General features: G+C 42.9%; 1 protein-coding gene across 1 annotated transcript in view; it reads right to left on the bottom strand.

Annotated features, from left to right (window-relative positions):
* EXPH5 (exophilin 5) overlaps nt 1-14,935 on the bottom strand; it is a 34,825-nt gene extending 19,890 nt beyond the window's left edge. The window contains exon 1 of the mRNA XM_058018567.1: nt 14,817-14,935. Coding sequence (XP_057874550.1) covers nt 14,817-14,935 — 119 coding nt within the window. The remainder of the gene's footprint in view (nt 1-14,816) is intronic.
* Between the last annotated feature and the right edge of the window lie 477 nt (nt 14,936-15,412).

Below are 15,412 nucleotides of genomic sequence, written 5' to 3'. Positions count from 1 at the left end.
CCAAACCGCATCATTTCCCTACATACCTGCTCTGTCAAGTTTACTGCCCCCTCACGACACTAATGAACACCGGTTGTGAGCCAGAAGGAAAGCCCATCTCAAGAAACAATTACAGCAGGAGATGCTATCTGCACTCAGTATTGCAATGAACCTGCCTCTGAGGCAGCACTATTGTTACTTGGATAACACATTATGTGTTGAGACACTGCACGTAGGAGTGTCAAAACACCTATTGGCCTCTAAACCAAATGCACTAATCCTGCTTCCCAGTCTGCTCCATCCATCCTTACTCCTCATTTGCCTACGGCTATTTTGTACACTTGGAGCCACTACCTTTTGAGAGGAGACAACATCATTGTGACTGGGAAAAGTATCTATAAACTATTGTGGGGTTGAAGGCAAATCCATTCCCAGGATTACTTACAGGAGACTGCTCCACAAACCAGTGCAGGCAGCAACCCTAAATGACCTCACAGGCTCATTATCTTTCCCCATCTATTATTCTACAGAGCGTCTAAACCAATGAATCACTCAGGAGCAACTTCTTTGCAGTGTTTTTAAAAACGTCTCTTCCTTATTGGCACAAGGATGTCCCAGTATTTCTTACAGACATCTCCAGGGAAAAGTTATCCTAAATGTTTGTGTGCTCTAGACTTTCATGTGGGTTACCATAAATACTGTCCATAGATGTGCAGCCTCCCCTGCCACTTCCTGTTAGGATAATAAGGAGTTTTAATTGCTACTGTAAGAGGAAAGGCATTTTCCTTACCATCTTCACTCTGAATATAAAGAGGAACACATGTTCAAGGTAGTAGAAACTGGGTTGCCAAATAGGACATTTGGGGACAGCACTTGTTTGCAGAGGACAGAGGATTCAATCCTATTTTTGCTAAAAGCAGAAATTATTATTTCTATTGAGTTTAACAGAGCAGGATTTGACCCTAAAGGACTCTTACCACATACTTCATAAGAGAACAGATAAACAGCAACTACAAAGAATGAAAAATTGCACCAGGTGAAGAATAAACAGATCAAACTTGCTCATTGGATCAAAGCTCTCAGTGTCTGAAAATACAAGACTGAAAAGATTGCAGAAAAAAAGTAGTGTTGAAAGCATTAGATAAAAAATACAGCAGGGCAGATAACTTGCAGTAACCTAAACCAAGCTTTTCTCTTTACTCTGTTCATATTCCTTGTTTTGTCAGGAAGAAAAGGCTAGAGATCAATTAAAAATCAATGCCTGAAGAACCTGTTGTTTCCCAAATTTATTTTTTTTTACTTCAACTTACCCCCTTCATACCACTTTATAGATTATGCTGCACTGGTGAACTGTACAACTCCATCACTTCTATGACCAGCTATTTTTCTAGAAAACTCTGGCTCTTGTCACAGCCGCAAGTAGCTCTAAAACGCTCTCCTGGGGCAACCCTATGATGCTGGATTGTATCCCCATTTGTCTGTTTAGCCCAGAAATACATTCTGCACTTTTAAAACTAGATCTGAGAGCAAAGAGGGGAAGAAGGACAAGTGGTGGAATTCTTTTCGCGGCTGTGTTCACAACACAGAGGTAAGCAGTGCTCTCGGAGTTCTCTGCTCTGCAGACAGAGGGGGAGTTTTCCCTTGTCATATTTGCTGCTTTTTCCTCTGGTTAGCTGAAGCCAGAAGGGTGTTTTTGGAATGGTTTGGCCATTGTTGGTTCGGGAACACCAGGACCATCATCCAGGGGTACCCAAAGCTGCACGGCCAGGACATCGGACCCGAGCCCTGGAGAGACTGAGAGAAAGCCAAGGACACACCCACGGAAAGGACTCTGAACTACAAAGGACTCTCTGAATTTGCCGTCTCTTCAGAACAGCGAGAGGTTCCCTTGTTTAATATTTTTCATTTTCTCGTGTTTGTGAATACTTTGCTTGTTAAAGAAACAGACTTTTTCTACTTTTCTCTAAGGCTGTTTATCACCTGAATAGATGGGGGGGAAGAGCTGCTGAATTTTGCCCTTTAAGGAACATCCTTTTGGAAGTTCCCTTCCAAATTTGTTCCAAACTAGGACAAATGCATATGCAAGTATATTTTCTTACTTATAGTTCCTTTTAATTTTATGAAAACAATTTAAAGACATGCTTCTAAGTTGTCATCTTATTTAGAAAAAAAAGGGAAAAGAAGTATTACTGAGAAAGGCAAAGGCTACCACATGTGAAATAATTTGAAAAAAATTATTATCTGTCATTTCCTAGAAACGTATAATAGCAATAACAACAACATTTCAGTTTCCAAGGTGCCAGAGAAGCTCCTGTGGCAGGTTAATCCTACCAGGAAGAAAAACAATGAGTCAACACACTCTTTCCTAGCATGTCAGACACACACAGGTCTGTTTTCTAAGGCAGTCTTTATTCTTAGTAGCTGGTATACTTTTACTCAGGTTAAAGCATGTTTTGTTTATTTTTCTTTCTTACTGCTGTCTCTTTGGCTAAGAAAAATGAACCAAGTCAGCCTCATTATTACCTGTAAGACTTTATGCACAAGTAGATGAATAACAGAGGAAAAAAGACTCCCATATTTTGGTTGTACATACTACAAGACAATGTAAAAAGATCTAATGGAAAATTCACTTATTTGTTTATTTGATATATGTAAAATTAAGCATTTCTGCAGTAATTCTCTGAAAAGTCAAGGTCTCCTCTATTTTGATGAATAAAATGTGTTGTCAATCAATAATGCTTGAATCTAACCTGCTACGTTGTTGCTGATCAAATTTAATTTTCTCTTCCCCTGAAATAATAGTTTTCTAAGTGTTCATCCTTTTCATCTTTTTGTCATTTTTGTCATTATGTATTCATTTTATAATGCCCATTAACCCACCAAGTTGCCCTCAGAGGTATTTATCCGAGTATGTGACCAACAGAACTAAAGATGTGCATGGGCACAGAGCATGTGGCACAACAGTGCAGAATAAAGAGTGTGAGTTCAGTGTCTGTGACTGACCAGGACCTGAACACCAATAAATGTAATGGAAGGACTTCAATTCTCCTCAACAGGCACCAGGTCAGGCTGCGGCAGGGAGAGTCCCCTAGTGGTGACACCCCTGCGTGGAAAGGAGCCACTGGAAGTGCCAAGAAATATTCACCTGAAGGCCAGGGGTGCCCAGCACTGAACTGTATGGCATATGTTTTCAATTCCACTTTAATGGTCGCATGACAGTGCCAGCTCATAATTATCCCTAAGTATTTAGATTCCAGTTATGTGCAAAACCAAGACGCAGAAGGCAGAGGAAAGTGGAAAAGTAATTGATCTTCTCTAGTTTTTCATCCCAGACTGTACCTTTAATAGTCAGAAGTACTTAAAACACAAAGATATCACTTCTGCACATGAATTTGATATATGCAGTGACAAGTATCCTTTAAACAGCAAGTAGGGCTACAGAAACAGATTCTTGCAGACAGAAATATAATTTTGTCCTTAGAACACTTTTGTTGAGAACAGGTATCAGATTCATACATTATGACCTGCTGTGTGTGTCAGGGATACAGTCAGGGAATATGTGAGTTAAAGGCAGAACATCTTCTCTGCCCTTACTAAAGCTCTGCCTTATCTGCTATGAGGAAAACCCTTCCATTTCTACTTCTCCTCTTCTTAATTAAAAAATATAATAAATCACAAAATCTGTCATTATTACACTCTCTCTATTCAACAAATTTATTCATTTAAATTAAAGCTGATCACCTGCTTTGAGATAGCCTAATCCAGTGGCACTGTGTGCATTCATTACACACAACCCACAAAGCCAGTGAGATTTATGAGCATACACAAAACATTGGAGTCCCAATGGACATCGAATACTTCTACTCTATAAATCACAATGACTTTTGTGTCTACAGTTCTTTAACTTCAGCACCCTCTGTACAGTGACCAAAAGTTACCTCTGTTTTCTCCAAAACATTAGCTTCTCATATTAAAGTATGTGAAATTAATATAGTGACTTACACTAGCTGCTCTTTTCCTTGATCAAGTCCAACACTCCTTTCCCCTTGAAGCTTTTGTCTGCTTTTTTGAGCAAAAGCACACACTTTCCTTTGAAATGGAAAACTAGGAAATGTTGTAAGGGCAAGAACAAAGGTTAATTCTCATGCTGACTACATAACTCCTCTGTGTTCTGACAGCTCAGGAATCAGAAGCTCTTAGTTAATGCTCTGAAATGAGAAGCTCAATGACTGCCTTCAAAAAGTTAAGTTTTCAAAACAGACCATTGAAACCTGAGATCACGGGAGCTGAGGGTGATTAATTATGCACACAAGGTGCAACAATGCCTCAAGACATTACTGTTAACATTAAACTATTTCTTTAGCAGCTACCCCGGCTTTACAGTGAAAACATCATTTCAGCCCAGCTGGAACAAACAGAAAAGTCTGTAAGTACAGATCTTTTAGCAGTTATAAATACTTAGAAAATGAAAGCTTTTAGTCCTTTGGGCAGCTGGTCACTAGGAGAGAATGAGGTGGAATACCACTAGGAATGTCACAGCTGTTGGTGACTCCCCAGCTTGGGCTGACTCTCTGCAGTTCCTTTCACAATGCATGCAATACAGGGGAAAGCTCCATTCTGTGAATGTTTTATCCATTAGTTACCATGTCTCTGTAGGCTACAAATGATAGTCTAGAAAAAAGGGTGTTACATTGCAAGCTACCTACCAATATTGTATGGTAATAACAAAACAAACCCATGATGCAACGGAAAGAAAACCCACTTATCATCTTTAAAGTGTGTCACATAGCTTCTGAATGGTAGTAATTAATGTCTCTAATGAGATTACTTCATTAATAGGAATTTCTATTAATATTAATACATGCTAATAGAGGCAATGGATATAATTCTCCACATAAAGACTCTGATTTATTTGCAGTCATAGATGTAGTCTCAGTCCAAAAACACTGGAATAAGTTGTGAGCTCCTGAATTTCTGTCCCAGAAATCTTACATAGAAATGTAAGATGTATACCATGTGTACCAAATGATGGGTTGGAAGGCTGATGATCAGGTCTCTCAATAAATCTGAAGCTAATGATTAACAGAGACATATTTACTCTGCCAGGGTAGAGCTGCTAGTTGATTACAATGAACTTTTATAAATATTGATAGCATGCAAAGAGATAGTCGTCTATTGCAAGTAATTTACAGCTCAGTCATGTATTGTAAAATTAACTGCCTTACAAAGACATAAAATGCAGACACTATTCTTTATCTTATTGTTTGATTTTCTTTATGAAAAACATATATTTCCTAATAAACAATATAAGAACAAAAACAACCCAAAACCAGAAACAAAACACAGGCTAGGTGAGAACTCTGTAGGAGGGGAATTGGTTTCAAATTAAGAGCAAATCCTCATCTCTACAAGCAGATTTGTGTATGATGACCCATGGGTCTGGACAGAGTTCTGAAGTTGAGAGGCTCCAAAAAGGCCATTTGCTTGTACAGAGCTAAGCCTGAAGCCAAGGGCTCTCAAAATGCACCTCTGCAATCTCAGATAATTGTACAGAGTCTCACATTGAGCAGAGTTCACAGCTCTGGACAACAGAAGTAAGACAGGTCAGTGTACCTGCACACAGTTTATGTGTTACTGTAACACTACAAAAGCCTCATTTACATTGCTTTAAACTAAGGAAATAGGTCATAAGAATTAATGAAAGCTTTAAAAGTTGACACAGTGGGTGTTTTTCATCTGGAAATGTAATGCTTTTATACATGTATGTAATATATACTTACACAGAGATCCTCTGCCGTAGTACCTTAGACTCACATAATTTATCACAACTCTTCCACTGGAAATGGAAATATTTTATGATAATAATGCTTTAAAGTAGAATATTTACGTGTGTATAATTTTGCATATATTAAAGAACACAGAAAAATAAATATGTATTTAAGGACACACAAGTCTCTAATGAAGAAAGAGACTGCAGAGCACCCCAGACACAGTGCTGAAGCTTTTCCTGACTGCAGCTCTCTGCACTCAGACCCCTGCTGATCTAAGAATCCAAAGACATGGCCAGTATAAGTGTTACAGTTCCTTGATTATTCCAATAACAAAGTAAATTCAATGTAATTAATGTGCTATAAAGTGTAAATACACTGTACTTTTCATAATTTACTCCTGGCTATTGTGGTTTTGATGTGTTGTTCACAGTTAATATGGTACCAGGATATGGATTTATTTATTTCTGAGAAAAATAAGATAGGTTCAGTTAAGAGTTTAAAATGCAGACATTTAAATATAGTTTATTATAGTTAACAGTGTAAACATAATAATTTAGCTGCAGAGAAGGATTAGGAATAAATTTCCTGTGATGTTTTAGATGCACATGTCCTCAGAACAAATCCCATTTTTTTCTACCTGCTTTAATGAATTTCCTGCAATGAATACTTAAGGAGTGATTTTTTTCAGACTGTAAGCTTCAAGGAAATATGTAATTTGTCAATTTAAAACAAGTACAAGAAAGACCAAACAGAGCTCAGGCCTTAATTTAGATAGTCCTGTGTTAAATTTCTGGAACAGAAAAGAAAATGGGGTCTCTGTGCCCAAAATTCAAAACTCTAGTGGGCCAGATACCACTTGATTTGAAAACTAGATTCAGAGAGAAAAAAAGATTTTAAAGGATAATTAAATTGACTACACACAAACCACTGGCAAAACCTAAATTTATAAAAAGAAAAGGAGACAGATACCACAATTTTCAAATGCCATCAAAACAGTATCTGACAGAAAGCAGTGAACATCAGCTGGAGTTCTGACACAGCCCAAGGAGCTTTGCCCCCAGCTGTTAGCCAGGCTGAGAGCCACGTCTGCGGGAGGTACAAGTGCTGCATGTCTGGATGGATACAGGAGTTTGAAGTACATCAGGGGCCAAATCCAGCAAAACTCCAGCTCCTTGGGCTTCACTAGGGAAAGCAGGTGTTGCAGCCTTTGTGACACACAGGCCTATGAGACACACATGTCACCTGAGCACACCACCAGAGCACAGCTGTGCCAGTACGCATGGGGAGATAGCCAGCCACCACTCTGAACGTGAATCAGATGTGTTTCTGCAAAACACTTTTTTGAATTACTGGCATAGCCAATTTATTATTTCTGAAATAGATGCAAAGACTTGAAGGTGTTGGGACACTGTGTAGAAGTTGTCAGCATGAGATAATAATTCTCATCATATAGACACCTCAATGACTCTCTGCTAGCCTAGTAGGGAAAGCTGTCTTCCACCTAACAGTAATTTCTAATTCCAACTAGAATGTCAATTATTAATTAAACTTCTGCACTTGAATTGTGGAGGAGACAGAGGGTGTTGAGAATATTACTGCTGGAAAGGTCAGACCTGGGAAGTGTGCAGACTTCCTACAAGGTGCACAAGACTGTAATTGGGTCACAAGTCCATGGAAAACCTTAAAAACTTGGACTGTTCTGCATTATCTATTCCAGAATAACTCCCCATATTGACTGTCTACTCAATAGTCAGTGCTTGCTTGCTCTGCTGTGTCCGACCTATTTATTCGTGAAGGCTGGTCAATTTATCTATAAAGACAGAGTTCAATGAATTCTGCTTTTACCATTAAGTTTGAACTTCGAAAATGTCTGCCTATGACTTAACAGTAAGTCTTTGCTTAAATCTCATCCAGTTTCAACACCATCTTACTTTTTAGCAGCCCTAGTGACATCAGAAAGTGAGCTCAATAATAACAATAATAATCTTTGTGATTTTCACTTTGACACTGTTTGGTCGCTTGAAAATGCAAAAGTTAGTCTCAGCAGTCTGAAAGACCAGGCACAAAGCCTGTGTTTGAATGAGCACGGGTGAAAGTGCCCTGAGAATGTCCTTCCTGCTCCTGTGGGTTTGGCTGCCCGGGCCCTGGACCAGCCTGGGCAGAGCAGGGCTGGGTGTCCTTAGACAAAGGTGTTGTGCAGACAGCAGCCACAGGCTCAGCAGGGGTGAGCCCTCCTTCCCTGCGAGCTGCACAGGCTGTCCCGCTGGGCTGTGCTCCACTTACAGCCCCAGCTGCATCCCCAGCTCCATCTGTGCCCTGACCCCTAGGCTGACACCCAACTCGGCCTCCAGCCCGGCCCCTCACCCCTGGCCTGCCTGGCCATCACAGGCCATGGCTGACCCTGGTCACTGGCACCAGGTCTGACCCTGTCCTGACTGCTCATCTTGACCATGGCCCTGCACCATGATTCCGGCCCTGCCCCGTGAGCAGCGGGCTGTGGGCGAGCAGGCCTGACCCCAGCCCTGAGCGTGACTCAGCCCCACAGCCTGGCCCCGGCCCCGGCCCTGCCACAACACCACAGCCATCACTGCGCTGCCCGTCTGTGTCACGGGACACAGCCCTGTGGGGAGCCACCATGGACCCAGTAACCTGAAAAAAGCAGAAATACATTCAGTGCCCTGCTGACAGGCTGTTCCAAATGTTACACACTTCAAAAGGTTCTTCCTTCTGCCACCACACACACCATAGGAAACCCCCTGCCCTCAAACACCAAGCACAAATCTTTAGAGGAAAGGATTGACACTGAAATTAATTCATTATGAAAGGACAAGACCAATGAGCTGGCAGCAAGGCTGGTCCAGACTCTGCTCTGTAGGCATAAAACTGGAGGTACATCACAGCCTTTGGTCTAGTTATCTCAGATGGACAGAGTAAAAACCAACAGAGAAAATGGCACACACAGTGCCTACCTGCCCCTGGCCATTTCTATTTCTCCTTCTCAGCCTGTGTGAAGCCCCAGTCTGTGAGTCTAGACCCCACCATAAGATAGGACTATTAAAAAACACAATGAGGAAAAAACTTGGTATGCAACTTACCAATTGCAGTTGGTTACAGTACCCCCACTCAAACAAGGGAAGTCTCAAAATGGGATTCTTATGATAGCAATTGTTTACCAAAGCAATTGTTTACCAAAGCAATTGTTTAAGTCCCGGTCTTCCCTGCCATTTTTGCTTCTACTGGCACTTCTTTAGCATATTAGCCCTTCAGGGCTTCAAAGCCTATTTTCATTAGTGTTTACAAACCACTAAACACACCGGTGGCACAGTATCAGTGGTAAGTAATAATAGTATCTCCTCCACATCAAGACACAATAGAACACTTGCGCCCAGAAACATTCCTGGGTGGAGTATCTCTTATGAAAGAATTTCTTTATTAATGCTTTGTTCAGTAATGCTGTCCTGGTATCCTGTCTGCTCTCCCCATCCATGCAGCTCATGTACTTTGGAGCTGATTTTTAAAAATTCTTTGTAATTGTGAGGAGTTGAGCCCCAAATCCCTATCTCTAACACCCAACAAGTTATTCTTGATCTCCAAGAAAGTAAAGAGGACTACTTCTGTGAATATGACAAAATAAAGCCTGCAATGGCAGACCCCTCAAACTGTAAGCAAGACAATATAATTGGAGCACCAAGTATGAATATGCTTAAATACATACAAAACTGAGTATGTCTGCACTTCTGCAACAAATGTCTTCCCAAGAGAAGAAGGAGAAAAAATATATTTCCAACACAGGATTGTATTCCCCTCCTATTGCCAGACCTGTGAGAGTAAATGGCAGTCAGGAGAATACAATAAGGAATTACTTGCAACAAATGAACTCAGTAAATGATCTGCGTGAGGCAGTAAGAACAGCTGTGTGCCTGTAACAAGTAACTATGTCCAAATGATTTAGTTTAGAGACTGTCTGGAACAGTCAAAGGAGGGGACTCATCTTTCCCACAACACTCAAATGTTGTTAATGGGTCAGCAAGAGTGGAGCACTGAGTGGTGCTGACTGTACCTTCCAATTAATTTCATGTGCTTTTCATCTTCAAATTTGAGGGTAAATTAAAATAAACCTTTGTTTTGCTCCTGTCTATTCTCATAGTCATCTGTAAAATAAATTTCCTAAACATTCCCCCCCCAAAAGCATAAACCAACCTGGAAAAGAGCAAAACAAATAAACTAAATAGAATGAGTGCTCTCCTCTCCCACAAACTCCATTTCCCTTTCCTCTTTTTTCAGTTTCTATTCAGAGACAGTGGCTGAGGTGCCAGATATGTTCTAGAGCTGGCAATTATTTTTTTGCCATTCTTCCTACTGAAAAAAAGAAAAAAAAATCCTTAAATAATACACGCATACTTAGTTCTCAAAACATGATCTAGAAAGTAAATTGCTATTAGGGCAGGTAGGTTCATTTCCCTATTCTGTGGCTCAGTCTCTCAGTTATTTTCAATATCTTTTTTGTAAGTGAAGATAACAATTATTTCCCCTTTTCTCAAGGATTAATTAACAAAACCAGCACAAGACTATTGCATGCAATTGTAATAGGAGCATAAAACAGCCAAGTCTCCTAAATAAAATTATTAAAGGATACAGAGCTTTTGTGCCCTTTTACATGCATTTTCTATTTATCCATAACTCTTCTACTCTGTCTTGCAACTGTTCACTTTTTGGACAACCTGCAACTGTACCAGCTACCTGTTCCCATGCCACATCCTCCTACCTGCTGCCTCTTTTAAGTAGCTGGCTCCATGTCTCCTGGATCTTCTCATCTCAGCCGCTTTCTCTTGGCCTTGATGCAGTTCCAGGGGTGGAGGTGCATCTCAACACCCAGTGTTCAGGCTATGAGACATCAGAGATGCAAACTTGACTGGAATGACACCTGCTTGGGCACTGTCTGCCTCTCTACACTCTGCAGAGGGAGGAGCTGCCTTGGAGATAAAAGGCATTAGCTCCACCTCTGTATCCCATAGCTTCATGCCCTAATGCTGCTGAGACTTCCTACAGGGACTGCCAGTTCCTCTGCTACCTGCCAGGCTCTGAAGTGCTGTCCTGAAGAGATGGAAGGCAGTCAGCCTCTCTTCATCCTGCCCATTTGCTTCATCAATGAAGGACAGAAAAGAGAAGCACCTTCAGGTTTGTTTGGCCTTTGGGACCTGGAGGTCTCTGTGCAACTATTAGCTGTCAGTTCTTTTTTTCATTTCTGTCCCCAGCAGCTGCAGAACAAAGCTTAGGAAGATGAGCTGGGTGGACTCTGTAGTCTTGAAACCATTAGTCAAATATGTGATTTTCTGGCCTACTTCATTACATACAGAAAGTTGATCTGTGATATTAATACCTGTGCAAGTATTCATTGCACTGTTATAGAAACGGAATTTTTGGAGAGCCATCTGAACAGGATATTGCACTGTGAACATGCTGTATTCCCCCCTGCCTTCTCCTGGACATCTAATTCTAACTGAAGTATTTGTGATAAGGAACTTCCTTCCACATGCTTCTGTAAAATCATCAGTTTCACTAACCAGGCTTATTAAGTAGCATTTAATGACTTGAGTTGGACTCCTGCCTTAATACTGCAAATACTATAATGGAACAACGCATGTATATTGATATAAAACCACTAAATTCCATCTCTCTTCCGCACTAGCATGATAAATGAAATTTTCTTTGAATTGGTATTATGAATGAAAGTGGATTGGATGAGCAAAGAAATCTGAAGGGAAGCGTTACCCAAGTTCAAAATGAGTAAGTTTTTTTTTCTTTTAAATTATTATATACGTCATTAATAAGTTTCTGAATTATTTTCAGTGTAAATAGCAGTGAGCAGCCATATGAGTTATACCAAAGCTGACTGTTGCTGCTTCTCTGAACTTGTTTCAAGGAGAAGGAGGCAGGTAGGGCTGGTTTGTGGTGGCTGCTCAAAGGTACAGCTGAGAGGAGCCACGAGAGGGCACTGGAAGGAGAGAACCGGCCAAAAAATGCACTCCTGGGAACCAGCAGGCCGGGACACAGCAAGAGCTCTCCTCCCTGCTCAGAGCAAGAACAAATTAAGGTCCAACAGGACATACAGTTCATTTCTGTATATAAAAGCCAAAGCTATACTGAGAGGTGTCCCAGGCCAGGCTTAGAGGTCTGAAGGCTTCCAAGGGAGCCAAGAAAGGGCCAACGGTTCCCAAAGAATGTACAACAGGAAGGGAAGCACCAAGCAGAGCTGAGAGCTACACAAATGTTCACAGTTGACAACATAACTCACATGTTCCTGCTCTGCATAAAGGCTACTAAGAGAAAGGGAGATGAGAGAGGCTGTATAAAGCAACCTTTCCTCAGAAAATCTCCCCATTATACACTTCATTTCACAAAGGCTGTGCTGACTGGATGAAGAGAGATCCAGTTCGATCCAGCGCAGGTAAGCAACAAGAAAATAAATGTACTTGTCAGGAAATAATTGCAAGCTCAATACATTTGATGAAGTCACAATAAACCACAGATAATGTAAGAATTAATATTTTGATTTTATTTCTTATTTCATCTTTCAAAATTAACTCGAGTTAACATTTTTCAGTATAACAAATGTAGCTTGTTCCTGCTTTTAGGATTCTAGATCCCACTTTATAAGTGGGAATGAATTTCAATTTTTCATTGATCTTTTAAGAGACTGGCAGACAGCTATGTGCTTGCTTGTATGACATCAGTGTGGAGAAGATCAGCGCAGTCATTGGAACCTGACTTTGGTCTGGCAGCAAATGCTTCATTCCCTCTGTCAGTCCAGTCTACATTGGTCTATACAGGAACCTGATGCATTGTAAATACAGATGGTCACTGAAAACACTTTACCAACTTGTTTCTGTTTACTGGTTGTTACTGATTTGCTCCCTGGCCCTGCCCAGCTCCAACTAGCTATTTCCAAAACCATGCTCAAGAGCAGTTTGAAGGGCAACTCACTTCACTAACTTTGTGCAGAAAGAGTAGTCTTAATGAAATTGTTCCTTCCATTCCACAGTGTCTCCTGTATGCCTTGTTTGATTGACAGCATCAATCAAATAGCTACAAAATCACACTTTGAAAATATCCCAGGAGTGGGCTGCCACAGTTCTCAGGCATTCTTTTAAAACTTTTATACTGAAAAAATGTCTATGAAGTTAATTATCAAAATAATAGTAATAAGAATGGCAAGGAGGCAGGCATATGAGACAAAGGGGAACAAATGCAATTTTGTTTAGAGCCTCTGAAGCTCACTGTGGTCATATAGGAACTGCAAGATTTGGCCCTCCAGGGTGATCACTGTTATTACTTTGATTATAGTAGCACAGGGCAACACCACACAGACTGGAACCTGTCTGCTCCTGATGAGAGTCTTCTGGCCTGAAGAGCTTACAGTCTAAATAAGACCAGGTAGACAAGTGGAGTGAGAAAGAAAGTACTTTTATTAGGTCCAGGAGACATTAGGAAACTTGCCCAAGGACACATACCTTTGACAGATCCAGGGTTTAACCTAGATTTTCAGTATGGCACCTTGGTCATAAATACTTCACCTACCTTCTGCTCAACTTGTCAATGCCTCTTCAGCTGAGACTTAAACAGACTACATCTCAATAAAGCATCACCAGAAACAAACTGTTATACCATGTTTATTTTGACAGCTTTCACATAAATAACATTTTCTATTGACAAAGTCCTAAGTGCATAGACAAAGAAAAATACAAATTTGGGGGTAGGTGAAAGCCTCAAGCTCAAAAGCAGGTTACTGCTTCACAAGGCTCTCAACAGCATTGGAATGCATTGGGTTCAGCTTTAGTCCCAAAACCTCTAGTTTTAAACTTACAGGCCTCCAGCTATGTAATTCCCTATATCCAGCAAAATATTTTTTCATTTTGGGAGGGTAATAATAAGACACATGTAACAGAAATTAATCAGAAAAGTAATACCAAATTATGGAAGAAAGAAATTGCCAAACTTAACTCAGTCCAGGTGCACATGCCACAGAAAACCAAGACAAGTTTTAGATGTAAGTCATTGTTGACACATAATATTTAACCATGCTCATCATAAAATCCACTTTACTGAAATCAAAAATACACAGTACAAAAATCCACTTGACGCAAATGTTACTCATTAACATTCCCTCTATATCTTACTTGAAAGCATTTCTTGTGAAAAGTGCCCACTTGAAAATCTGAGAGGACACTGCCTCTCACTTCACAATGTGCCAAAATTCATACCTCCGGGATGAAATTATAACCTTTAATAATAAACGGCTCATTTTCCAGCATAATTTCTACTAACTCCTCGACCTTTGCTTTCACTATCAACACAAATAGCTTTGATGATTGCACAAAGGAGAAATACGAGCTAGAGACAAGGTCGAGGTGTCCTATATCTTGATAAGGCAGAGAGAATTCAATTAAGTCACTTTAAAGAGTCTCGTGAACTACCTTTCAGGCAGGTGAGCGCCTGCCTTTGCTTCCAAAAGCTGCCAGGATCGACTCAAAAGCCTCAGAGTTGCTACGTTTCCCTGCAAGGTCCGGCACAACTTCCCCGTCGCCGTGGTCTCCCGGGTACCGGTGTTTAGCCCACACCCCATGCCAGCGGCACGGCGAAGCACAGAAGCGGCCTCCTCCTCCTCCCCGGGGAAGGAGAGGTGCCACGGGGAGCCGCAGCCGTGACTCAGAGCCGTCTCTGTCACAACACGCATTTCCCAAACGTCCCGATGCTCCAGGTGCCCGGCCGGACGGCTCCGGCGGCAGGCAGCGCTGGCTGAGCCCCGGCAGCACCGCGGGGAGCTCAGCCCTCCCTGCCGCGCAGCCCCGCAGCCCCACGGCCCCTCGGCCGGCGCAGACCTTCCCCGAGGGGCGCCCCCCGCCACCCCCTTTCCCGCTGCCCACCTCCTTTCCCGCTCTCCCCGTCGGGATGAGCGTCCCCCCGCACCGCCGGGCTGGGGCCGTGCGCGCCCCGCGAACCCCGTTCCGCGCCCTCCGCCTCCCCACGGGCGCGATGGGCACGGCGGGACGGGCTGAAAGCCGGTACCTGACTCTGTCCTTCTCTGCCCGCCGGAGCTCCGCGTCCCTCTGCAGCACCTGGAAAATCGCCCTGGCTTCCTCCTCGTTCAGAAAGCTGAGATCTGGCCCCTGGGGCGCTGCGGTCATGGCTTGGCTTATCGGCGGGCGGGCGGGCGGAGGCGGGCGGGCAGCGCTGAGCCCCGCGGAGCGTGCAGCCGCACCAGCATGGCCGAGCGCCGGGCGGACCCGCACGCCGGCACCGCGGGACACGCGTGTCCCTGAACGGCGACAGCCGGCGCGGCGAGCGCTCGGAACCGCCCTGGCCCGGGCTGGGCAACTCCCTCCGCAGCGAACGCAGCGCAGCCCGGCGGGATGGGGCGGGGAAGGGCCGGGCAGGGCAGGGCAGGGCAGGGAGGAGCGGGGAGGAGCGGGGAGGCGGCACCACCGTCGGGGCCGAAGCCGGAGCCGGAACCGGAGTGGGCGTTGGTGTTGGAGTGGCCGCTCGCCCCGTGCTCGTGTCCCCCGGTTCAGTCGGGTGATGCGCTGAGCGCTCGGAGCGGTGTTTGCTGTGGCACTGCCCAGGGAGCACACGCTCGCACGGCGGGGCCGCTGCGGTTCCCTCCT

Source organism: Melospiza georgiana, chromosome 2 (genome assembly GCF_028018845.1).
Source record: "Melospiza georgiana isolate bMelGeo1 chromosome 2, bMelGeo1.pri, whole genome shotgun sequence".
Classification (NCBI taxonomy): domain Eukaryota; kingdom Metazoa; phylum Chordata; class Aves; order Passeriformes; family Passerellidae; genus Melospiza; species Melospiza georgiana.
Note: the sequence above shows the minus strand (reverse complement) of the source record. Positions and strands in the feature narration are given on the sequence as shown.